This window comes from Benincasa hispida, chromosome 4, assembly GCF_027475165.1.
Source record: "Benincasa hispida cultivar pf3 chromosome 4, pf3_genome.v1.1, whole genome shotgun sequence".
Lineage (NCBI taxonomy): Eukaryota > Viridiplantae > Streptophyta > Magnoliopsida > Cucurbitales > Cucurbitaceae > Benincasa > Benincasa hispida.
Genome location: NC_143481.1, coordinates 38744879 through 38772404, shown reverse-complemented (window position 1 = coordinate 38772404; position 27526 = coordinate 38744879). Strand labels below are relative to the sequence as shown.

The 27526-nt window shown below is 27.6% G+C and overlaps 1 protein-coding gene and 1 long non-coding RNA gene across 3 annotated transcripts; one reads left to right on the top strand and one right to left on the bottom strand.

Annotated features, from left to right (window-relative positions):
- The first annotated feature begins 17878 nt into the window (after window positions 1-17878).
- On the top strand, window positions 17879-25481 carry LOC120075173 (glutamate receptor 2.8-like). Of its 2 annotated transcripts, XM_090313417.1 has the most exons (7): window positions 17879-18179; window positions 18376-18597; window positions 20521-20756; window positions 21495-22562; window positions 23248-23560; window positions 23640-24040; window positions 24652-25481. In XM_090313417.1, exons 2-7 carry the CDS (start codon window positions 18453-18455, stop codon window positions 25246-25248), a joined length of 2760 nt encoding a protein of 919 aa, XP_090169543.1. In that variant the 5' UTR covers window positions 17879-18179; window positions 18376-18452; the 3' UTR covers window positions 25249-25481. The 2 variants fall into 2 exon arrangements, with proteins under 2 accessions (XP_090169543.1, XP_038884294.1); XM_039028366.2 differs by lacking the exon at window positions 17879-18179 and having other exon boundaries at window positions 18194-18597.
- On the bottom strand, window positions 20454-21605 carry LOC150036687 (uncharacterized). Its single transcript, XR_016529444.1, has 2 exons — window positions 21468-21605; window positions 20454-20770 (listed from the first exon to the last, which is right to left on the bottom strand). It is a non-coding gene; the product is annotated as an uncharacterized LOC150036687 (long non-coding RNA).
- Window positions 25482-27526: the final 2045 nt, after the last annotated feature.

The following is a 27526-nucleotide window of genomic DNA, read 5'->3' as shown; positions in this document are numbered from 1 at the left end:
ATGTTACATTACATACCACTTTGTTTTACATTTTCTCTTTGTTGAGTTTAAACATAAAATCGGTAAGTTAAACTAGCCACTTAATTCAACAATAAATACAAAATTTTCAATAATAATACATGGAGGTTAAAACTTAGACAAACTCTAAGCTCAAAACGCTCCATACAAACTTTTTTAATAAGGCGGCTAAACCTAAAAATGAATAAGAGTACAATATAAATAAGGCTAGTTTTGAAAATATCCTTTATGAGTGAATAAATATTATGTGCTCGAGAAAAAAGAAAGCAGCCATTGAAATCTACAAATCAACATAGACAAATAAGGAAAAGATATTTTACCGAATATGCTCTCAAACATGTAACAACGTTAATAACAATGTCTTTGACATGTTGCACAACATGTTGTTCGAGTTTTATCTGTAATAAAATCAGTCATCCACACTGTAATCTTGTGATAAAATCAAACACACTACAGTAACATTTATGTGCAATCCCATGATCTAATCTAATTGGGAATCCATAATCTAATAAAATAAAAAATTCATAATTTAATTAAATTAAGAATCCATAATCTAATTAAAATGGGATTTCCGTATTCTATTCAAATTTGAAATTCATAATCTAATAAAAGAATTAAAGCCCAGAAATAGCACAGTTGTGAGCTGTCACCAACTCATTCATCATATTAGACTCAAATTTTTTAATTACTAATCTAGGTGATCATAGTATTAATGAAGAAGTACAAATCAATAAAAGCAATTCCAAATATGAAATTGAGCAAAAAAAAAAAACTTTGTTTTACTTTTACATACTACACTTATATTTCTTTCTCTAGGTTATTAACATATTTGAATTCAAGGGGAAAAAAACAAAAGTGAAGGTAAGAAAATTTCCACCATACGTTTACTAATAAAACGAAACAATTGTCAAGTGAATGACGTACAAGAATGCTAAATTAACTTGCTAAAATTGAAATATTTGCCAATTTAAAAGACTTAAGAAGAAGCAACAACTTGCTGGAAATTAAACAATAAATTACAAAATTACAAAGCAAATAACAAAAATTGTACTAACAAAGTTCAACCAAGAATTGTTAAGAGAAAGAACTTGGATCCAAAGCTTATGCTCTTCTCAATCTAACTAAATTCTACATTTTCCAAGGAGAAAGCTACAATTTTCTACTATTGGAAATTGCAACAAATTTCATCATACAAACATATTCAAGAGACGTTTGCTTGATCAAGCTTTGCGTTTTGCTATATATAAACACATAAATTTGCAAAATTCCATTAAATGATTAAATTTAGTACTCAAATAACCCTTAAAAATGAGAATTATCACACCATCACAATTAAGATTTTGCTTGTCTTCAAGAAAATTTAAACAAAAACATCAAGTATAAATAGTTAACAAAATGCTTTCAAAGGGTGTTTTGGAACAAAGTTGCCTTTTTGGAAAAGTTTCAAACTCTTAAGAGTGTTTTGGACACTGGATTAGTTATTATAATCAATGGTTATTCTAATATGTGGGTTATAATTGTTTGTAAGTTATAATAGTCTGGTTTGGATGCGAACTATTTAAGTGTATATGTAGGAAGTAGTAAACATTGTAACAAAAAAAGAAAAGAGATGATGAATAGGATAAATAAGAATTAACAAAATTGTAACACTATAATAAAGAGGGATTTAAAATAATAATATTGTAGGTTATAATAATTAATTGGAAACACACCACTCTAATATAATTGGAGCCTCAAATAGTGGGTTATAGGCTCCACATAAAGTTGAAGACCCAAACATCCGTTAATAGGTACACAACGTTGAAATTTTTCTAACATATTTTACTTTTCCTTTGCAAAACAAAACATTCTTATGCAATCCCATCTTTCAAAACAGAACATTCTTATGCAATCCCATCTATCAAGCTAATACCATCCAATTTCTAATCATAAATTCTAGGGTAATCTTCTTTGTTTAACAAGTTAAGTTTAGAATTTGTTTTTGCTTTTTTTTAAAAAATAAATAAATAAATAAAACACTCTTTATTCCCCCAACTTATTTGATACTATTTTTGGGCTCTTTTCTTTTGTATGTATCTCACTCTTTTTTAGAGAGTCATGTTGTCACTTGTATCTCTTTATTTTATTCTTTTTCTTCTTAGGAAAGTTATCGTGTTCTAGTTGGCATGTTTGTCCCGGTCTTGAGGCTTGACACAACAAACTCCATTCTGCTTGGATTTATTCCTTAACATATTTTCTTATAGAACTCTATAATGCTCTCAAGTTTTCTCGCATAACCCCTCTATGTCTTGCATCTATACATCGAATTTCAACACTATGCCTTCTTTATTGGTACATGGCTGCAAATAAAAAATATATATAAAAGAAAAGCGAACCTCACAATTTACTCTCTCATATGTTTCACTCAATAGAATGTGGTTCGTCACTTGTGTTTACACTATTTAATATTAGTTCTCCCTTACAAATATGAAAATCTCTCTCATATATAGATAGGGCAATGAACCAAGGTTTATATTGATTCGCCCATGGTGACTATGTCTAGTTCTTTGCTATCGATTCAAGTTCGACTAAAATGTTAGGAAGAAGGAATACAAAGTTAAAAAAATCCCCCAAAATGATTTCTTTCATTTTTCTCTCGAGAAAAAAAAGCTTGGTGAATCACTTTTATACTCTCAAACTCAGAGCATGAACAAAACATCTAGGAGTCGTTTGGTTAGAGGATTTTCTAAATGAGAATTGATACAAACATCCTAAATGAATGTTTGTTATTCATTTTTCAACATTTTGCCATGGAATAATAAATTATTTTCTAACATCTTCTTTTCCTTGGACAATTTTTTATTTATCCTTATAAATTTGTGAGTTTTCTCTTTCCCCTCTTCTTTTATTTTTTATTATATATATAATTTCATTTTAAATATAGTTAATTAATTAGTTGGTTGATTCAATTTAAAAAAAAACTAATATAATTATTTGTTTAAATAAATCTATAATAATATTAATTTATTAAAATATTTACTTAATTTACTTTCACAAATACAAATGTATTAAAGGAATGCAATTACCTATTTACATAAATTATTAATTAATTAGCTAACAATATCTTAAATAAACTTGATCAATAAAATAGATTAGTTAAGTTTAGTATGAAAATTCATATTTCAATAATTATAATCAATTACTTATTATTTTTTATAATAAAACAATTATTTATCCAGATTAATTTTGAGAAGATCATTCACCATTAACCTATCATGAATTTCAAACATTTTTCTAATATTTCTTATTAACTTTCATTTTTAACATATCATATTTTGTTTTCTTTTTCTTACATCAATTTTTTATATTGTTTATTAACATATATTTCTTTTAAGTTATTTAATTACAATTAATTGATTCATATAAAAATTTTAATAAATAATCTTGAACTTCACTTACCTAAAATTAAATTATTTATTTACAATAAATAAATAAACATATATTAATTTTAATTAATTTTTAATGATAAAAATATATCAAATTAAAATAATTAAGGATACTTAATAAAAATACTAATTAGTTAACTTTAGTATTAGTTTCAAATAAAAAAAGTAATTTCAGTATTAAGTATTTTAACTTAGCATAAGTATTCTTTTCTTAATATTATTTCTAATTAATTATCCAAAGAAAATAATTCTTTTATGATTAATTAATAAATCTTTTTATTAATTGATCTATTAATTACAAGATTAATTTCTTAAAACAAATACAAATCTGATTTGTTACCTTCCAATTGTGATAACATTTCTCCGTATAACCAAACACAAATTTTATTCTCAAACATATTATTTGAGGTATCTTCTTTTCCAAACATCTATAAAACCTTGAACCAAACAACAATCAAGACAAACACTTTCTCTCACGAACTTTACTTCTTCTACATAAACGATCACACAGTATCAAGATTTATATTTTATTATTATTTTGCTTTGAACTGCACACCTCGCCAAAACTTGGCGCCCAAGTTAGATTTAAGGTCTGGTTGTACATATAACAATCAGACTCAAAATAATAAAAAAATGTAGAACAAAGTTAAATATATTAGGGATATAGTACAAAATTAACGTCAAATATCACTGATAACAGCTTTTAGTGATAGCTATATGGATAAATGACCAAAAAGTCCACATGCAACCCACTACTTCGTGCTTTTTCTTCTAGTTTTCTCAAATTGAAAACTATCATTGATAACAACTACCAATGATAGCAATCGATAGCAGCTATCAGCTATCAGTGATAGCTACTGTTAGCTACTATTAGTTGCTATCATTGATAGTTGCTATCAATGATAGCTTTCAATTTGAGAAATATTAATACAACATTAAAATAGTAACACTTGAAATATCACCTTTTAGTTTGCTATCAGTTTTCAGTGGCTATTATTGATACACTTGATCAATTAGAACAAACTTGAAATATTAACATGTAAGGTTATCAGTGGATATCAACGATAGACTTTTATAAGTAGTTATCAACTTTGAAAGGAAATTATTATCTTTCAAAGATTAACAGTTAAAATTATAAGTGATAGAAGTCTATCAATAAGAGGTTTATAAGTTATTATCTCTAATATTTACTTGAGTCATATCATCAATCATTAATATCATTCATTTTATTGATATATATCTAAATCATATCACTGATATACGGATATCAATGATAGCTTCAATCAGTGTCTATCATTGATAACATTTTGTAGTGGTTGTCAATGATAGACTTTTATCAAATGGAATTGACTTTTATATCATTGATATCATCAATATGGATATCACCTAAGTTCTGTTAACGATATCACTGATATCACTTATATCGTAGTTATCGATGATAGCTTCTATCATTGATAACATGCTATTAGAGATAACTTCTTTCATTCTTTTTTACCATGAAATAACATGTCATTGTTGATAGTTTCTATTACTTATAAACATGCTATTAGTGCCAACTTATTGGTATTCCACATACATTTTAGTTCGAAATTCAACTTTATTGATTAAAATCACTGTATTGGCTATCAATGTAGACTTCTATAAGTAGCTATTAACTGTGGTAAAAGTTATCAAAGATTAAGCTGTCAATGATAGAAAATAATATAGACTATCACTGATAGACTTTCGTTTGTTATTTATATTTAATATTTTGTTATAATAATCAAATTTGATGTCATTTATGAATTAGATACTTTCAAGTCTTAGGTACAAAACTCGGTCTCATAATTCTTTTGAAAAAAAAAAAGTAAAAATCGGATAAATAAAAAAAATTTGAAAAAAAAAAGAAAAAAATAGAGAAAAAAGAAAATAAAAAGAAGAGAAAAAAGCAAAAATTGGAGAAATTGAATAAAATAAAAAATAAAGGCAATAAGCAAAAACCAAAGAAAGTAAAGAAAAAAAAAAAGAAAAAAGATTGACTAGTCAATATTTTTAGAATTTTTTTTCCTTATTTTACTTTCTATTACAAACATCCTAAATTTAAATGGGCCTAAGGAGAAAAAGGTCTTGCTTTGGTTTGGGCTCCATTCGTCAAACATTTTCGCTTCTATGTTTAATTTCGGTTTAATTTTTCTTAATATACCTTTTTTAAGTTACAGTTGAGCTTAAAAAAATATTTCCATCTTTTTTTTCTTTGTTTTGTTACTACTTTCAAAATTTAAGCCGAGATTTGAAAAAAAAAATATTAAAACGTTTTATTATTTAAATTTAGGTAAAAAAAACAAATATTAATTTGTATTCCTAAACTTTAGGGTTGTATCAATTCAAATCTTGAAATAATAATTATATTAATTTAAACACCAAACTTTTTCGAGTGTTTCAATTTACACTATCTTTCAGATTTTATTTGACTACTGTCATATGAAACTTGTGATTTGAGCTAAACTCCTAAATTTTCATAAGCCAAACATTTTAGGCTTTTCATTAAGATTATTTTCAAAAGTCATCCATGTATTTATTCTAAAATATGTATTAGATTTCTCCAAATGTCAGTTTTAGAAAATTGATTATTAGAGTAAATATATAGACAATTTTTAAATAGTCTAAATTTATTTATTTATGAAAGTTTATAGGTTTAATTGATACAATTAAAAGTTTTATACGAGGTTTTCCAAATAAAATCTAAAGGTATAAATTGATTCATATTATTAAAAGTTCATAATTAAAATTAATATAATTATTAATTTAGGGTTTAAAGACGACCAGATATTATGCGTGGGGGTGGGGGAAGAAGCTAAGGAAGGATAATTTTGGGAGTTTGATTTGAGTGGCTCTAAAATGGTAGAATGGAAGACCAGAATGCAATTAATAATCTATTGTAAGTCTTCACATGGAAACCAAAACCAAACATAGGCAACAAATTTAGACCTTTCAATTAAATTACATTGCAAAAAAATCTATTCAATTCCTACTTCAACCCTTGATTGAACTTTGAAGTCTATCTATAGAACAAGAACAACTTTTTTTTTTTTAATCCACTTTTTATGAAAGTGTGTTAACATGATAAGTTCTAGTTAAAAAAAATATATATGGGTTGGATGATCAAACTTTCATCTTAGAAGTCGTTTGTTTTTTGAGAACGTATATTACTGAAATTTTTAGATGTTTAAAATTATAAATGTTATTCAGTATCTTTAGATGATTGTATTTGTTTTGTAAGATTTCTACTAGGAATGTCTTAAATTTACATAATATTTCAAGAATGTCATGCATTAATTTGTAATTAATTTAATATAATTTAGATTTATATGACATATATGTTTTTTATTAATTTTTATTTTTTTAGAATTAATATAGTTAAAATTATTTTTATATATTTTTCTCAACAAAATAATATATATTAACAATCATGAATTGGCCTAGTGGTAGTGGAAACATAAAAAAAAAAAAAAAAAAAAAAAAAAAAAAGTCAAAGGACTAAAGGGTTATGGGTTCAATACACGATAACTATCTACCTAGGATTTAATATCCTACGAGAATATAAAATAATAATAATAATATATGTTAACTTAAGATTTATTTATAAAATAAATATTAATTTAAATTCAAATTTGTATATTATTCTAAAAATAAAAACAAGTACAATGTAACAAAAAAAAAGTTATATCTATGGTTGATAGTATTTGTTTTAATTATAAAATGTAAACAAAAAAGAGTTATATATATATATAATGAATGGTAAGAAATAAAAAGAAAATGTCATTTGAGTGGGAATATGAACAACTCATATTTCAAAAGGTTGTTACATCCAAAACTATCCTAAGATGTCTGAGCATTTTACATTATCGTAAATTAAATATTATAATCGAAATGCATAATCCATGACAATTTTATATTTTCATAAAACAAATCATCCCTTGGAGAAAAGTTGATCTTAAGATTATAAGATTACAATTTTGAATGATGGCATTAATGAAGATACGAAAAATCAATTTATTGTTAGTAATAAGATAAAACTATTCAACATGAGGACTAGAATTCAAAATAACATAACATTTTTCAAAATAGAATATAACGTGTCCAGTAGCTACGACCTTGACTTGTTTGTAGGAATTTAAAAGAAAAAAAAAAACATAATAATAATTTTTTGTTTCTAACATATATAAACAGGGAAGTTGGAATTTTCATCGCTATTGATACAGATGTCGTATTGAATATACCTAATATATATTAAAAAAAATTAAATATGCATCACAATCAAAATTTAACTAATTCGTATGTATATGTCATATTAAATAAGAATAGAAATCAACAATTGAAGCATTGACTGAATTTTAATTGACTTTAATTTAAAATTAATATCGAGAGTGCAAATCATTTTAAATTAATGAGATATATTTTTAAAACAATATCTTTTGCTCATGGGATATATTTTAGAAGGAACTTTAATTCAAAAAAAAAAAAAAAAAAAATTGGTTATCAATCAAATAAAGGAAATATTTGAATTCGTTTATATATTGTTAGGAGAATTACAAATTACAAATAACAAAGAAAATTAGAGTAAATGTTGAGAATCAAACACCTAAACTAGAGAAAATTTGTCATATAAAACTAATCATAATAAATAATTTGGTGATAAAGTTAATTATTTAATTCAAAATTGCTCAAATTAGTGATTTAAATTAATTGACTTTTTACAAAAAAGAAAATAAAATAAAATAACAGGGACAAATTCTCTGTTGGGAATCTCCGTCCCGATCCCTGTGGGAAATTTCACGGGGATGAGGAATGAAATGGGGAGCGGGGACGAGGATGGGGAATGGCATCCCCGGCCCTGCCCCACCCCATGGACATCTCTAGGTTGAGGCACATATATCTCACTCCCTTTAAGAAGATTCAAGCCCTCAATGATGTATATTATATTTCTTTATATCAATCACAGGTGCAAAAGATATTTTCTAGCCTATATAGCTCAAAAATAATCCAACCAAACTAAAGCGTTGTGTAGCTTAAATCATACTTATATAGTTGACAATAATTTGGTACACAATATTGCTCACGATATTATTTAACAAGATGAGGATTATGTACTTAGAGCTCAAACATCAAATAATTTTTTACAAGATGAAGATTATGTACTTAGTTCAAATCATATATAAGAAATGAATGACTTATGTGGAAAAGAAACAATCCAATAAAAATAAACTTGTTTTCAAATTGGGGGTATTAGTAGTCTAAACATCAAAGAATGTCAAATATGTGGATATAAGTGAGTAAATACAATGAGGTTACAAAAAGATATAAAGCAAGACATGTTCCACAATATAATTCTCACAAAGGATTGATATTGATTACGATGAGATATATTCACATATGGTGGATACAATACAATTGTTATACTTTGGTTGGCTATCTTTTATGCAGGCAAAATAATTTGCAGCTTGTCAAGTAACTTGTCTCATGTTGTTCAATTTTTTGTCTGAAAATATTTCCCTTTTTATGGTAGATTTGTGGCATCGCTTTCCTGATTATTTTTTCGATAATTAATCTTGAAAGAATTTTTTTTTTCAAAACATGTGGTTGAAGCCATGGTATTAGCGTTGTTATTGAAGCTTGTAGCCTATGATCATGTAGGCCAAGCTAAGGGGTTTACTTGTTGTTTGTCACGTGAGTGTTCAAAAGTTCTAGTTGCACTTAAAGAGACCTAATTCTTATTGGGACTAGAATGTAATCAAGATTACTAGAAATTTACTATAATATAATCAAGATTATTGGGAATCAAATTACGGTGTTTGGAGTGCAGAATTGGATTTGTTTTGTTATTGGTTACTGCTTTTGGATTGCATGGTTGGAATTGAACTGTTTTTTCTTTACTTATTATTTTTACTATTTCTTAAATATGTTTTCTACATCATATTAGAAAAAATTATATCATAGAAATCATAATTTTCTAGATTTTAAAGTACTTTTTAAATAAAAAAAAAATTATCACATATAAATCATAATTTCCTAGATTTTAAAGTACTTTCTAAATAAAAAAAAAATTATACTTTCTAAATAAAAAAAAATTATCACATCTGAATCATAATTTCTTACCTTCTAAAGTACTTTCTAAATAAAAAAAAAATTATCATATATAAATCATAATTTTCTAAAATCTAAAGTACTTTCTAAATTTTAGAAAAAAAATTATCGCACATAAATCATAATTTTCTACATTCTAAAGTACTTTCTAAATAAAAAAAATTATCACATACAACTCATAATTTCTTAAATTATATAAATACTTTTTAGATTTAAAAAAAAAAAAAAAAAAAAAAAAAAAAAAAAAAAAACTATCCAACATTAATCATAATTTCCTAAATTGTAAAGTGCTTAAAAAAGAAAAAAAAAAAAAAGAAATATCACATATGAAACATAATATTGTGTTTTTAAAATTTGTTATAAAAATGTTTTCTAAGGTTATGTATTTTTTTATAATATTGTGTTTGTAAAATTTGTTATAAACTGTTTAAAACGTTTTGATATTATTGTGTTTACAAAATTTGTTATAGAATTGTTTTCTAAGGTTATGCTTTTTTTATAATATTGTGTTTGTAAAATTTGTTATAAAACTATTTAAATTTTTTTTATAATTTTGTGTTTACAAAACTTGTTATAAAACTATATTCTAAGGTTATGTTTTCTATAATATTGTGTTTTTAAAATTTGTTATAAAACTGTTTAAAACCTTTTGATAATAAGGTGTTTACAAAATTTCTTATAAAACTGTTTTCTAAGATTATGTTTTTTATAATATTGTGTTTGAAAAATTTGTTATAAAATTGTTTAAAACTCTCTGATAATATTGTGTTTAACTAATTTATTATAATACTATTTTCTAAGGTTAAAACAAAATTTGTCGCAAACTTTTTTCTAAGATTATAAAACAAAATATATTACGGACTTGACAGCTCTCTTACTGAACTTCTAATGTCAGAAGATCCCATCCTACTTGACAGCAATAAGAGAAGTAATTTTTGGTCGTTGGAGCGACAAGAGAGAGCTTCGACATTCACTTTGTTTAGAGGTTCTACAGATTAAGGTTTCAGAGACAGAAAAGTCAGGAGGAAGACGAAGATTAGAGGAGCATTGAAGGGAAAAGTCAGAGCATTGATGGTTTCATAGAGGAGTAGATGGAAGAAGGAGAAAGCGTGTGAGAGGAGAAAACCAAACAAAGAGAGAGAGATGAGCCTGTGAAATGGTGGGAAAAGCAAAATGAAACGGTGGAATGTGAAACTGAGAAAGTGAAACACGTGCATTGGAAACCGGGTAAGTAAAATATGGGATTTGAAACAGTGGGAATGGGAAACCGGGGATAGTAGGATGCAAATCAAACCAGCATTTAAATCCAAGCAAACCAAACATGGGCTTTCAAGCCCAACCAGTTCCAAACCCCTCAAACGGCCTCTTAGAGGGAGCGTAATTAGTAAGATAGTTTGAGGGGACCTTAAATATTTGTTGAGGAAAGAACAGTTATGGAAGTAAAGGACCTGTTTGATAACACTCTCATTTCCTATTTTATGTTTCTTATTTCTTGTTTCATGTTTCATGTTTCTTGGTTTTTTAACGACGGGAAACAGGAATATGTTTGTAACTATTTATGTTTCTTGTTTCTTAAAAATATACATAAACAACTTTTTTCTTATTTATTGTTTCTTGGTTTTTGGGTTTTAACAACTAAAAAGTTAATATGCTTCTTCTATATATATATATATATATATATATATATATATATACACACAATATGCACTAAAATATAAAAAATTTACATTATCAAATACAACACGATGCAAAATTAACAATAATAATATAATTGCTTCTATCTTTCAAATATTGCTCAACCTAGTTTGCAATATTATTTTTCACTCGGTTCATTCATTTTAAATAACGTCGACTCAAATCCAGCTCAATTATATTATTATATAAATATTGTAGTTGTAAAATCCTAACAGAGAAGTTAAGTGAATATTTTAGTAAAGAAAATTTATATATTGTTAAATCCCAATTGGTTTCAAATGTAGTAAGATATTTAAAATTCAAAATAATATATAAAGGTGTCTATTACAAAATTTAAAATTAAAAAAAAAAAAATATATACAAATTTGATATAATATATAAATCTAAATATAATTTTAAAATTAAACTAATCTACAAATATACCTCTTGCAAAATTAAGGAATATAAAAAACTAAAGAAATAATAAAATGAAAAGATCATACAAATAAAAGAAGAAAAAAAGGTGACTAACTTGTGATTTGAGCCGAGGACAGTAAGGTAAAAGTTTATTGGGACACAGGAAGATAAAGAGAGAGCCTAGTCTATCGATAGTATTTAATAATTTAGAAACGAAATGAGATAAACTACTTTTCATAGATTTTAAAATTAATTGATCCAAATTTCAAAAACATTTCTCAATTACTATAAACAAGAGATGGAATAGATTATCAAGGAAGTCAGTTTCTTAAAAAAATCAAACGACTCCAAAAAGATCTCAACCTTTTGGATCTCAAATTTAGGTAGAACTTAAGTTAAAAACTAAGAGTTAGCTTACATGAGTTACTATATAAGGAGACTAACAGATAAGTATTTAATTGTAATTGTTGAACTCTTTTATTAGTGAAGTTTCTCCATCTTCCAGACATAGATGTTATTGTACTGTACATGGTTAGCGATCTCTTTTTTTTCTTCTCAATATTTTTTTAGTGTTTGCTACTTGTTATTCAGTGTCTAAAATCAATTATAAGTAGATCCACCTATTAATAATACTAACTTTGTAGTAATCTTCACTTCTTTTTCGTAGAAATTAACCATTAAAAAAAAAACTTATATAGAATAATTCTAGACTTCTAGTTTTCTAATAGCAACATGGAGATAAAAATTCACAAATTTTACTCTCTCTCTCTCTCTCTCTATCTATATATATATATATATTAATCTTGACAAATAAACTACAGCTTATCATTCCATAACCTATTCCAAACATAAATCACAATGAGAATTTAACTAACTAATATATATGGCATATCATGTAGGAACAAAAGAATAGAGATCATCACTAGCTTGGAAAAATTATTTGGGAAAAAAATAAACTTGAAAGGTTTTGGTTGACTTTAATATAAAATTAATATCTAAGATGTAAGAGGATAGATTAAATAACCAGAAGATTTGGATCAACATTAGCCATTAAATCTATAATTAAAATATGGAGTTTTTTTTTTCAATTTATTAAAAATAAATATTTGTAATTGAGATATATTTTAAGAAAATTTTCAAAAATAGAAAAATGAGGAAACTATTTACACAAAATAGCAAAATTTATTCTTTTTTAAAGCAAATTATAGTTTCAAGATTTTGTTTGTTTTACTAAAAATACATGTGTTGGTAGAAATTTGAACCACTTAAAGAGAATGAATTGAATAAATATCTTAACCATAGAGACGGGCTAAAAAAGGAAAAAAAAAACTTTTAAGTTTCTTATCAATTAAGTCGGTCAAAGAAAATATATTTGATTATTATTAGGATCATAGAAGCCACTTTCATTATGTTCAAAGAAAAAATTGATAGTTAAAGAAAAAAAAATGTTGAGTCATTGTTATTCCAAAAAAGAAAAAATTTGATAAACTTATTAGGTAAAATAGAATAATGCTAGCTTCTTAGCCCCCAAGTCACACCTTGACATATACATAGTTACACATTTTAGTTCAACTCAACCTTATGCTTAATGCATTAATTTAAAACACAAGTCAAATTAAAATCAGAATTTAAATAATTAATACATGTATGACATTATATCTCAAATAGAGAAATAAGTTGAGAGATCAAGCTTATTATACTCAAAAGAATTAAGTGAATTTTAATTTGACTTGGATTTGTTGCTAATATTAAAATGTAATAGGTTATTATAATTGAGAAAAATAACAATCAATGTTGGTTAGGTAGTCCAAAATCATATAATAATCGAAACCTTGAAATATATTCCAAAGCTGAATTTTTTACCTAAAAAAAACAACCTTTGATTCTTTTTAATAAATATGCCGTTTTTTTTTTTTTAAAAAAAAAAAAAAAAAAAAAATCTAAGGGAAAATTTTAGGTTGGAGAAAGATGGTTCATGGAAGGTCAGTGTGTCAATTTCTTGAATGGAAGAAGAATTCAAATTCTTGCAGAGAAAATTGTGGCATGACATGTTCTCCACCAGAAAATGATTTTTTTTTTAAAAAAAAAATCATTTTCAAAGTAGTTATTTTATTTATTTATATATATATATAAAATAACAAAATAACTATTTAAAACAAAAAAAAAAAACAAAAAACAACTTGCATTAACTTTAGAGGATGTTACTTAAGTATTACACTCAACTTAATGTTAGTAGAATTACAATTTTCATTTTGAAAATTTGAGAAAAGTATAAGCTGGCCACTCATAACTTTTGGAAAAAATAATATATGATAATTATTATTTTCTTTTAAAGCTTGTTTGTTGTTATAAATCATTTCTTAAGAAAAAAAGGTTTGCAAACAAACTAATTTAGAGTATATTTTATTTCATTGTTATCTGTTTCAACTATAACAAAAACAAATGAACAGACTTGTGTGGCCTTTAATTTAAAGTCCCATTCAATACAACTTGGCAAAATTTAATAACAATATTTATAATATTCTATAAAGAAAATAGTATTATATCAACAACTTCTAAAAAAAAAAAAAAAAAAGTACTAAATCATCAGAATATCGTCATTAATAATGACAGAGGTGGCATTAATTGGAAACCTACTACTTCTACCTACGAATAATAAATTCCTTTTTCTTTTTTTAAAAAAATCACTTTTGTTTAAATATTATTTTTTATGGTTTGCTATTTTTAGTCCTTATATTCCTTTATATTTTTCATGCATACTTAAATTTAGATCTCAATACAATAATTCTTGATTATTGTTGTAAGTGTACTTTGAAGTTTGTTATCATTTTCAATTTTAGTCTCTATATCTTCAAGTTTTTTTAAAAAAAATTTGTTGTCTAGTATCATTTTTACTATAAATTTTGCTAACATATTCACATATTGTATTTTATTACATGAAATGTATCATTAGGTTAAGTTATAAAATTAGTCCATATAATTTGAAAAAAGTTAAAATTTAGTTCCTTTGATTTTAAAAGTTATAATTTAGTTCATACTTTTATAAAACTTCATAATAGTTTTTATGGTTTGATAAAATTCTCATAGATAATCTCTCCCCCGTGGACTATTTATGAAGGTTTTATCGACTTACAAGAACTTAATTCTAATTATAAATTATAGTGACTAAATTAACTTCTTTTTTTTTTTTCAAATTATAAGGACTCGATTTGCAATTTAATTTTTTATTATGGTATAACCAAGATCGGTACAAATTAACTTCTAGAGATTGACTTTAATATTTATTGAAAGCACATACGCTAAAATTGAACAAACTAAAGACTAAAATAGTATTTACCTATGAATTTTTTCCCCTTTTTTTCTTAAAAAACTTAATCTCCCGCCCAATATATCAAAGATTATATAGATTTAAAATATTATGTGTGCCAAAATGTTCGTGTTTATTATATTTTCTTTTTACTCAGAGAAGTTCAAACTTTTACTTTAGTTTTTCTTAAAAAATCACTTTGGTCATTGTGATAAATTGTTTAATAAATTGGATATCATAAGCATGACAAGATTTCGTTTTCCTTTTTTAATAGGAAACCTTTTTACATATAACTTACTTAATCAGTAGATATTTATGTTTAAACATGTTATGGTGTATATTTAGTTAGACTAGAAATCGTTGCCAATATAGTAATTAAGTCTAAAATATTAACAAATATAATATAATGTAAAAAAAATTATAAATATGACAAAATTCATATAGTTTATCAGTGATAGACCATATTGCTGATAAAAGTCTATCAGCATATAGATTTTGCTATATTTGTAATTTTTAAAAAAATACTATTATACATTTATCATTATCTTTAAAAATGCTACATTCTAAATTATTATTTAGATTTTTTTTTTAAAAAAAAATATACGTACTAAAATGAAATATTTGAGCATTCAACGATAAAAAAAATTGAACATTCCAGAAAATTTGGGACCAATATAAAATAAGCATTTTCTGAATACATACCAAACACTAAAGCACTAAAATATGGTGATAATAGATTCAAAGTTTGGAAAAATAAGTTGCTCTGTTATATTAAAATATTGCGGTTGGACTAAGATAACATTTATATCTGGAAAAATAAAATACGAAGTTGATAAAATAAAGTAGAAAATTTTAACAAATTTATTCCTAATCGAGGAGTCATAATCTCAAGAAAGCCAAAAATCTACTAATTATATTGAAAAGAAAAAAAAAAGTAATTATTTCAGAAGTTAATTAATTGACGGTTCACAATTTTAAAATGGTTAAAATTATTTCAATTAAGATTAGTTTGGAATTATTATATACTTTATAATACTGGTTGGTAATCGGGGTTTAAAAGAAAACATTGAGAAAATAAAATAGTATTTAATAAGTATTAATTTTAAATTACAAGAAATTAGTTATGATATTTAGTAAATTAATTTGACTTATGAATTAAATTGTTTAGAATTTTATATGGTTTGATTTTACCTAATTTTGTTTAATTCAACTTATTTAATAAAAGTTTAAAATAGTTACAAAAGCTATTGAGAAATTTTCACATATAGAAAAAATGTCAAACTATTTATAAAAATAGTAAAAAAAATACTAATAAACACGGATAAACTTTGATCAACCTCTATCAATGATCTGTTAATGATAAACTTGTATCAGTTTCAATCACTGATAGACTTCTATAGCATCTATTTGTGATAGACATCAACAACAATATCTATCATAACTATAATTAAATTTTCCTATTTGTGTCTATATTTTTTTTCTTCTTATTTTTGTATTTTTGAAAATTTCCTAAAATTAAAAGTTTTTTGCTTTTTTTGAGTAAAAATTTGAGAATAGACATGTGACAAATTCTCTAAAAAAAAAAAAAAAGAAAAAAGAGGAGATTAGATATGACAAAAATATATCAAATCTCACCCCAAACAAAATGAACCTTTCATTAAAAGAAAATGAACGTTTGTTTTCTGTGGTTAATATGACGACATAAACCCAGTCGTCGTTTTATTAACAATATTTCCGATCCGACACGTCGTGAGGAGCCCACAACCTTCGACGTGGCTCAAATCCATGCCGTTAACATATATATACATATATATACATATATATATATTCCTCTATTTTCTTCCACAGTGAGATTCTATTGGCTTGGACCAAATCAAATCCGTGCCATTAAATATAAAAATATATATATATATAATATTATCTGTCCCTTTTCTTCAGTACAGCGCTTTAATTTGGTCCAATAGAATCAGGATAAAATTGTGCATGTAAGTAAAATATTGCGTCTTTTGATTAAGTCAACGTCAACCTGCCTTGATTAACAAGTATTATCATCAAAATATTAACTTTCAAAACTATACAATATTAGCTATAATTAATTTGATCATGTCACTTTGATTTTTTTTTCTTTCAAAAAACCAATTTTCATCCATAATTTATTTCGTTATATCACACTAGACTCTAAACTTAGGCCGCATATACTTTCTAATAAATATAATCAATCAATTTTAATACTAACCATTTGATTTTTTTTTTTTTTTTAAATTAAGCATATTTCATCTATATTTCTTACAATGATTTGTATTTTTCTTAAGTACAATAGTTGAATTCTTAGTCAAATTCCAAAATTAGAAACAATTTTTTGAAAGCTACTTTTTTTAATTTTCAAAATTTTGCTTGATTTTTTAAACCATTGGTGAAAAATAGATAAATCGAAGAAATTAGGAGATGAAAGTAATGTCCATAGACTTAATTTTTAAAAATAAAACGGTTACCAAATGAAGCTGATTACCAAACGGGGTCTATAAAGAGCAATGATTAAGTGCAACTAACTCTTGTGCTTCCCACACCACCACACAAAAAATAAATTAGAAAAAATATATTTTTTTAAATGAAAAAATGCCATGTGGTAGTATTTCATTTAACTATATTTGAGATGCACCAAGATAGATACATGTAAGGGAACATCCAAGTTTTTCTCGTCCATAAAATCTATTGAAAAACTCGATAAAGCGTCTTAACCTAATTATAAAACAAATTTAACAAAATAAAAATGTTTCAAAGTTTGAGGGTGGACAAAAACTTTGTGATTGAAATAATTTTTTTTAAAAAAAGTAATAATGTAATAAGAAAGACATTTTCCTATCTTCCGTCTCTTTCATAATAAGATAAGTAGGGTTAGCAACGGGATTGAGGCGGGGATGGGACGGGAAGAATTCCCATCCCCGCCTCCGTCCTCACCAATTGAAGGCAGGACGGAGACGAAGATTCCTGGCCAGAGAAACGGGTCTCTCATCCCCCTTTTTTTAATAATAATAATAATAATAATTAACCGGGGCCGGGGCCGGGGCCGGGGCGAGGATACCCTCTTGTATCCAATCGGGGATTCGATTATAATTCCTAATTTGATCCATCTCCGGTCAAATCGGAGATTCTCCGTCTAGATAGAAATGGGACCCGCGGAGATCCACTCTCATGAATTTTTATCAACTCTAAAGGTAAGATCATGGTCAATGGTGATATTCCATTACCCCATTCAAAATTTCATTATATAACATCATCCACCGCCATTTATTTTCTTTTACCCTTAAACCCCTTCTTTCAAATTTCTCTCGCACAAAATATTGCACCCTTCTTATTCTCTCTTATATTAAATGAATAACCTCAATCCGGTGGCTTTATGTTTCCTTGCAGGCTGCGCCGTGTTCTTCGCCACCACGACGGCTCAGAATGCGAGCACCGTGCCGGTGGACGTTGGGGTGGTGTTGGATATGGAGAGTTGGATTGGGAAGATGGGGTTGAGTTGTATCGACATGTCGCTTTCGGACTTCTACTCTCTTAATCCTCACTATAAAACCAGAATTGTTCTTCACCCTAGAGATTCCGGCCGAGATGTCGTCGGAGCGGCGGCTGCAGGTTCCTTTTCTCTCCGTACTTTGATTTTTCTTTTTTTTGTTTTTTTTCAGCTGCCATTTTAGACTATTTATTATTATTATTTTTTTAAGAATATCATATGAAATTATCCACACCGTTGGATAGTAGTATACGTACATCGCCAAAATTCTGAGTAGTTGGCTTTATCATCTCGCTGTAATTATTAATGGAAAAATATGATACTTACTTGGATTTTTTTTTCTAAATTTTATTGTTTTAATTAATATGTGCAGTGTATTGCTTCTTTTTTTCTTATAGTGTTATGACAATAATTTTTGGATATTTTGGCATTGTTTCAATTCATTGGTGGATGTTAAAGTTGTACCTGTCTGAGTAAAAAATTTTGTTGATATCACTATTTATTTTTATTTTTTTAAAAAAAATAAGTTTATAATAGATTAATATCTATTTCTACCCATAAACTTTTATGTTGTTGTGTAATCCACTTTTTCTATCCATGTTTTCAAAAGCTAAAGTCAAATTTATTCAAATGGTTTTTTTATGATATAAGATGAAACTCTAATTAACATATGGATGCTATAGAAGAAAGAGACATATAAATTTTGAAAATAGAAAATAAAAAAATAAAATATTTGTTAAACGGAGTTTTAGACAGATAATTAGAAACTTTTTCTATTTTATATAACTCTTTTACTCCATATGCCATTTTGCTGAGTATCATGTGATATATAATCTTTGGAAAATATTAAAGGAAATAAAGAAAACAAATTTAAGAAACATGTAGTCTAAACAAAAATTACTCAAGCATTAAGAACTAAACCATATTATTATTATTATTATTATTATTATTATTTTAATATAAGTTCAGTTAAAACTTTGATTTAAACAATATTAATAAATATTATATTTCAAAATATTTTGCAAATGACCATAAATTTCTATTTTTGATAGAAAAAGGGTAAGAATTAACCCATGTAAAAATCACCACATTTATTCTTTGTTATTATTCCTAATATTTTCTAAACAATTATTTTTTTAGTTCAATATTTTCTCAAACTTGAAAACTATATGTTTCTTAATGATTACAACTTTTTGAAAATTTAATAAACCAATCAATTTCAAGTCTATACCAATAATAAATTATTTTGACTTTATTATATGATCATTTGATGAATCAATATGCTCCTTAATAAGCATTGGAGATACAAATTCAAGGTGCTTCTACAATTCATCAAATGGTGTAAATCTGTTAATTTACGACCATGTTTGATAACTATTTGGTTTTTAAAAATTAAACCTTATATCATCTACATTTCTTATAATGATTTGTATTTTTCTTAATTACAATAATTAAATTCTTAGCCAAATTCAAAAAACAAAAACAAAGCTACTTTTTTTAGTTCTGGCTTGGTTTTAAACCATTAGTGAGAAGTAGATAACAAAAAAAGAAGTTTGAAGATAGAAATGATGTCCATAGACTTCATTTAAAAAAAAATAAAAAATAAAATAAAATGGTTACCAAACGGGTCCACATTATAATGATTTTATCAAGTAATTTTGTTAATTAAAAATCCAAGCTTAATCACAAAATTAAGCTGGTATAAAAAAAACAATTTAATTAATACTTTCGTACTATTTTCATTTATTTAAAAAGTAATGTAACCTATTGAACTAATTAACTAAAAAGGAAAAAAAAAATCCTAAAGCAGCTAAAAGAAGGATTAGAAAAGACTCAGACCGGACTAAATCAAACAAAACAAAATGGACAGAGATATCTCTTTCAATGTAAAGTTAAATAAAATCAAACTTATTTATATTATTTAACCATCAAACTGACTTTTATTAAGTAATTAAAGTAAATGAATAAAAAAAAAAAAAAAAAAACTTTGTATTTTATTAAAAAAATTGATTGTAAATTATAAGATTTGACTTTCAATGGAACAGCTGTTGATCTGATAAAGAACAATAAAGTTCATGCAATTTTGGGACCAACGACTTCAATGCAAGCCAACTTCGTGATCGAGCTCGGCCAGAAAGCTCACGTCCCCATCCTCACCTTCACCGCTTCCAGCCCCGCTCTCGCCTCCCTACGCAGCCCCTACTTCTTCCGTCTAACCCAAAACGATTCTGCTCAAGTCACCGCGATTAGCGCTCTCGTCAAATCCTATAATTGGAGACAGGTCCGTCCTACACTCTACACACAAATTTCGAGTTTTATTTTATAATCCTTTCGTTTTTTATTTTTAGTTTATATAAATTAAGTCTATGTTTTTCTATCTAAATTTTAAAAATAAAGACAATTTTTTTTTTTTTTTAATTTTATTTGGTAACTATTTCATTTTCTTTTTTATATATTTTTGTTTTTGAAAATTAATCTTATTTTTTCTCAATTTCTTATCATGATTTGTATCACTCATCAGTATAAGAATTAAATTCTTAATTGAATTCCATATATACAAATATGATTTGAAAAATTACTTTGATTAGTTTTTAAAATTGGACTTGATTTTTGAAACATTAATAAAAAGTAGACTACAAACCAAGAATTTTAGTGGTAAAACAAATGTTTAAAGACTTAATTTTTAAAATTAAAAAACAAAAACTTTTGAAAATGATAGTAAAATGTACGTAAAAATAATTTTAAAATTTTAAAGGTGAAATGAGTTTTTATAAATTTAATTTTCAAAATTTTAAAATAAAACTTGGTTACAAATAGGGACTAAATTATTTTTTAAAAATTATTATTTTTATTATTTGGAATTGGGTTAAAATTTCAATATTTTACTTTAACAAATAGCAAAGCGCCATAATAAATTGAGAAGAAATATACTACATTTTTAAAAACGAAAAAAATGAAAAACCAAAATGTTAACAAGACCTTGATGGCTTACCGTAAAACTTATACTTCATTCTTCCAGGTAGTTCCGATCTACGAAGACGACGAATTTGGAGACGGGATGTTACCGTACTTGATCGACTCGCTACAGAGCGTGAACGCGCGCGTTCCGTACCGGAGCGTCATCGATCCGTCGGCCACGGACGACCAAATCGAAGAAGAGCTTTACAAATTGACGACAATGCAAACCAGAGTGTTCGTAGTACACATGGTTCCGTCGTTAGCAGCTCGATTATTCATGAAGGCCAACGAGATCGGAATGATGACAGAAGGCTACGCTTGGATTCTAACCGGCGTAACAACAAACGTACTCGATTCCATGGATTCCTCTGTTCTAAACGCCATGGAAGGAGCTTTAGGTGTAAAAGCATACGTCCCAAAATCACTAGAACTCGACAGTTTCAAAATCAGATGGAAACGAAAATTCCTAATCGAAAATCACATCCTCAACGAACCTCAATTAGACGTCTTTGGATTATGGGCTCACGATGCAGCTCGAGCATTAGCAATGGCGGTTGAGAAAACAGGGGACACAGAGTTCAGATACAAAAACAACCCAATAAATGAATCGAAGAATAATCTCACGGATCTTCAAACTTTGGGGGTTTCTGAAAATGGGGAGAAAATTCGAGAGGCGTTGTGGGAGATGAAGTTCAAAGCGCTAACAGGGGATTACAGGATTGTGAAGGGGGAGCTTCAATCGGCGAGTTTTGAGATTGTGAATGTGAATGGGAATGGGGAGAAAAGGGTGGGATTTTGGAATGTGGAAAACGGGTTGACTAAGAATTTGAGTCAGAGTGGGACAAAACCAGTGATTTGGCCGGGGGATACGGCGGCGGAGCCGAAAGGGTGGGAGTGGCCAGTGGCGGGGAAGAAGCTGAGAATTGGGGTGCCGGTGAAGGAAGGGTACAGTGAGTTTGTGAGAGTGTGGAAAAACGGAACAGGGGCTGAAGGGTATTGTATGGATGTTTTTGATGCAGCAATTGGGATGCTTCCTTACGCCGTTCCGTTTGATTACGTTCCGTTCGCATTTCCGAACGGTTCTAGCGCTGGATCGTACGATGACCTCATCATCAAAGTTAATGAAGGGGTGAGTTATGAGTATGAGGATAACTAAACTCCTTTCTGATCATCTAGACTCCGTTTCATGGTTTTTATTACTTCTTTTAATGTTATTTCTTTAGAAAAATTAACTGAGAGATGGTAACATTTCCGAAAAATTGAGATTAAAATTATAAATGGATAAAATTGAAACCAAACTCAAATCTCAATCGTAAAATTGTGATATTTTGAAATAAATTAAAGTGAAATCAAACTAGTTTAAAAATATAATCTTTTGAAATTTATAAACTAAATCCAAAATCTATGACCAGATAACTATTTTTCTTAATTTATTGTCTAGTTGTAGGAGTGTTTTCAAAATTAAACCAATTTAAAAAAACTAAAAAAAAAATTGTAAAAAAATTCCTCTTATTTTTTTTGTTTTTTATATATATTTTTAATGATGGGGATTAGTTACTAGTAAAATGAAAAACAAACAAGAAGATTTAAAAAACAAACATAATTTTCAATCACAAATATATCAATCATGCTCAAAGTATTATTAATATTTAGATTAAGCTCTCAAACTATAGAGTATATTTTTTTATAGAAATTTATTAGAGTCTATAAGGAGTAAATTTGTTATATCTACCATTATGTAAACATTGTTATAGTCTAAATTATTAGCTTAAAAGTAAAAATTAAAAGTGTATTTGTGTTGAATTGGTGGACAGTTCTTCGATGGCGCAGTAGGAGACATAACAATCATAGCAAACAGATCCAACTACGTAGACTTTACATTGCCATTCACAGAATCAGGAGTTTCAATGGTGGTTCCAACACAAGGCAACTCCAAAAACAGAGCATGGCTTTTCTTAAAGCCTCTAACTTTAGACCTTTGGATCACAAGCTTCTGCTTCTTTGTCTTCATGGGCTTTGTTGTTTGGATACTCGAACACAGAACCAACGAACAATTTCGTGGTCCTCCCTCTCATCAAATCGGCACAAGCCTCTGGTTTTCCTTCTGCACCATGGCCTTTGCTCAAAGTAACCAACCTTAAAATTCCTTCTTTATTCTTCAATTAACTCCAAAAACTACATTTAATCATGCCCATTTTCTTTTCAGGGGAAAGCTTGGTAAGCAATTTGGCAAGATTCGTGGTGTTGATATGGTTTTTCGTTGTGTTTATTCTGACTCAGAGCTACACAGCAAGCTTGACTTCTCTGTTAACAGTTCAACAATTGCAACCAACGATTACAGATATAAATGTGTTGTTGAAGAATCAACCATGGGTGGGATATCAAGATGGTTCGTTTGTTTTCGGGTTGTTGCGCTCTGTTGGGATTGAGAAACTTAGGCCTTATGATGCTCCTGATCAACTCCATGAGATGTTTAGACTTGGAAGCAATAATGGCGGAATTGATGCTGCTTTTGATGAAATCTCTTATGTTAAACTCTTCCTTTTTAAGTTTCCTGATAAGTACATCATGGCTGATCCCAGCTACAAAACCGATGGATTTGGATTTGTAAGTAATTAAACTTCCCCTGCTCTGAGTTTAAGCTTTTGAGTTCCGTTGGCTAGGAAGACGCATGGATAGGACACGATACGGTTGATAATATGTCATTTCTTAAAAATCTAGGATACGGCAATGATACGCTTATCAAACTATAGATTTTAAACAATATATGCATATTGTTATTTACGTGTCTTTTTAATTTACTCAACAAATATTCTATGCATGTCTAACATATTTGTTGTACTAACAATACGTGTCCCGCAAGTGTCTGATACCTACATACTAGGAAAACTAAAGTGCTTATACTTTTTAGTTTATCAGAATGCCTTGAATTTGTTATCTAGAATTTTCAAACGATCAAGTACAAGGGTTCAAGGACTAACGGCCCCAAAACTTAAGTTGTATTCGTACTTGTCTTATTTACGTTGTTTACAATTTTCATCATAAGGTTTAGATGAGTATTCTATATAAACTCTCTAATCTTAAAGGTGTTTCTTGATCTGAATTTGAATTTGTTCTTGTATCACGCAAATCTCTACATTGATTCTATATTATTTTACATTTTCTATTCATCTTTGAATGTCAATTTCATAACAAGTTTAATGGTGATTTTGTAACAGGCATTTCCAATGGGTTCGCCATTGGTGGCTGACGTGTCAAGAGCCGTTTTAAATGTGACGGAAAGTGAGAAGATGAACCAAATACAAAAGAAATGGTTTGGTGAACAATGCAACTCGTTGCCTACTGGCTCAAAGGTCACTTCTTCAAGGCTCAACCTTGACAGTTTTTGGGGGCTATTTCTCATTACCGGCAGTGCTGCAATCATTGCTCTTATTGTCTACTTTATCATTTTTCTCTGCAAAGAACAGCACACGCTCCGTCGCACTGTCAATGAAGGCTCGAACTCTTCCTTTCGAGATAAAATTCGAGCGTTGCTCAAAACTTACGACCAAAGAGACTTGACTTCACATACATTTAGAAAGAGTAATCTTCATCAGGGGGACAAAACGATTCGTATGATCGACGGTGGGTCCGTTAAAGCCTCACCGAGTCGATCAAATTATTCAGTTAATGACACTAACTTTGAGTTATTCTCTGAATCGGGGAATTCGAGTCCCATGAATCATCGAGCTTTGGAAATGGTGGTGAGACCTACCATGGAGACAGCTTTGGGAAATGGAGAAGAAATAACTGAAATCCATGTGAATAATAATTGATTAGTCCGTAGGTTTTAGTTTTGGGGGGCTGAAGTTGGGAATTTGGAAAGTTTTTGGGTGTACTTTTTTGTGGATAGATTTGACTTTCTTGTACACTACAAAAACTCCCTTTGCTAGCGACTAGGTTTTTTTTTCCCTCTTTTTCTTTTTCAGTGCATTCTCCCCCTCTTTTTCTTTTTCTTCTTCTTCTTCTTCTTTTTATTTTTTTTAACGAAGATGCACCAATATTTGTACATTTCTTTTCATCACTCGTGTAAAAAATATTAAAATAGTTCAAAAAAAGAAAAAACAATATTTGTCATCTGACAAATTATGATTAAAGAATTTGATAGAATGCACAAGGATAAATAATGTCCAAGATCATTTTATTTTGTTATATAAAATAAAAACAACTCAACTTTTGTCCAACAAATTTCCCTCACATATTTAATTTATTTTATTTAAATATGCATCACCTAAATTTAGTTTGTTTCATTTTCTCTCTCTTTTAATTTGTTTTTTTTTCCATTTTCTCTCTCTGATTAATTTCCAACTCTTCACATTCTTTTTTATTTTTTAAAACTTTTTTCACTCTCGATTTTTTCTTCTTTACCAATTTCTTCATTTTTTTTCATTTGAATGCAAAAAAGAAGAAGATTTTATTTATTCTTTAAATATATAAATATATGGTTTATTCATCTCTAACAAGCAAGTCTTCTTTTTATTTTTATTCGAACCAATTTCAACACTTCCATCTATATTCTTCCTATTTTTGTTTCCCTTGCACTATTCTTTTAATTTTTTTTTGTTAAAATTAAACTTATTCTGAAAATTCAATAAGTTATTATTAAATATATGAATTGCTTATTTCGTTTTAGAAATAAATCCAATAAACTAAAAGATCCATAACTATTACATGAGTACTTGAACTTCATGTGGAGACATAAAAGTGGATAAGGTTTGAGTGAATAATCAAAATACTCTATAGTATATGAACAAGGTTGGGTGCCTTTTTCTGGTAACACTATCACATGCGACCCACTCTGTAGTTGTTACAAGGAGTTGTAAAGTGTTACAAACGAAGTGATCCTAATTCATACATGTAATGACATGAGGAGTGGAGCCGTCTTGTGCAATGAATTTGTACAAGATCGGACCAGAAATAAGTCACTCTTACCTTATAACACTGTTTATTGTTTAAGACTGACTATTTCAAAGCGATGTCCTAGGTAACTTGACCTTAATCCTCAATTAATTATGAACTTCTGTTTATTCGGGATTATCCTTAGATTTGCATAGGTGAGGGTTGGCTCAACAGCGCCGGCTCAATAAACCTCCATTTTAGGGGTAAGACTGGGTAGATAGTTGGGACATAAGATGCAAGATGAAATTCTCTCCTACCCGCTTTAAGGGATAGTAGAGAGGTCGTTCCAAGTGTTGACTCTGGGTTTTGAACAAGGAGCCCCATCCTCTCATTGGCCCGAGAGGGACTCAGTTTATTGATTGGATCACAAACTAATTTTTCATTAGAGGATCAGTGGGACTTAAGGAACAAGAGGTAATCTCGGGGATAAAACAACCATTTGACCCAACCATTATTACGAACAACCTGTGAAGGGTTAACTTACTAATCATGGTTATATCGAGTGGATATAATAAATCTACAGTGAGGGGAGGGACCTAATAGTTAACGAATTGAGGTTAATTCGATGTAAAGAGTTTAACCAATTAATCTCGGATCGTTGGAGCCCATGATCTATAAGTCCACGAGGTTCCCCTACTAGCTCATAAATAGATTAGCCTTAGAGTAGCGTGATAAGTTAATTTGAAACGTTCGAATTAGAATTAAGGGAATCGGTAATTATATGTGATATAATTACGCGTTTAATTTTAGAATTAAATGAAATTGGAGAACTAATTAATATTTAAATATGATTTAAATATTAAATTCACGAATAGGGATTGATGATGGTGGAATTAGTGTTAAATTAATTTAATATTTGATATTGAATTAATTAAATTGTTTAATTAATTATTTATTATTAATTTTATTAATAAATTAATTTTGTAAAATTAATGAAAATTTCAATTTTGAAAACAAAAATTGATTTTGGAAATCAGTTGCAAAAACAAAATTGAAAAGATGGAAAATGAAAAAAGTGGGATTTCTCCAATTTCCATTTCTAGTAGCTCACACATTCTCCACCATGGTTTTCAGTCAAAATTTCCAAGCATGAGGTGCAATTCATGCAGCAATCCTCTTTGTATGATGGTCTTGCAATAAATAGAGAAGATTGAA

Coding starts and splice junctions, on each gene's coding strand:
- LOC120075173 (XM_039028366.2), top strand. CDS start 18,336: ATGAATAACCTCAATCCGGTGGCTTTATGTTTCCTTGCAGGCTGCGCC. Junction 20,757..21,494: donor AATCCTATAATTGGAGACAG/GTCCGTCCTACA, acceptor TCATTCTTCCAG/GTAGTTCCGATCTACGAAGA. Junction 23,561..23,639: donor CACCATGGCCTTTGCTCAAA/GTAACCAACCTT, acceptor TTTTCTTTTCAG/GGGAAAGCTTGGTAAGCAAT.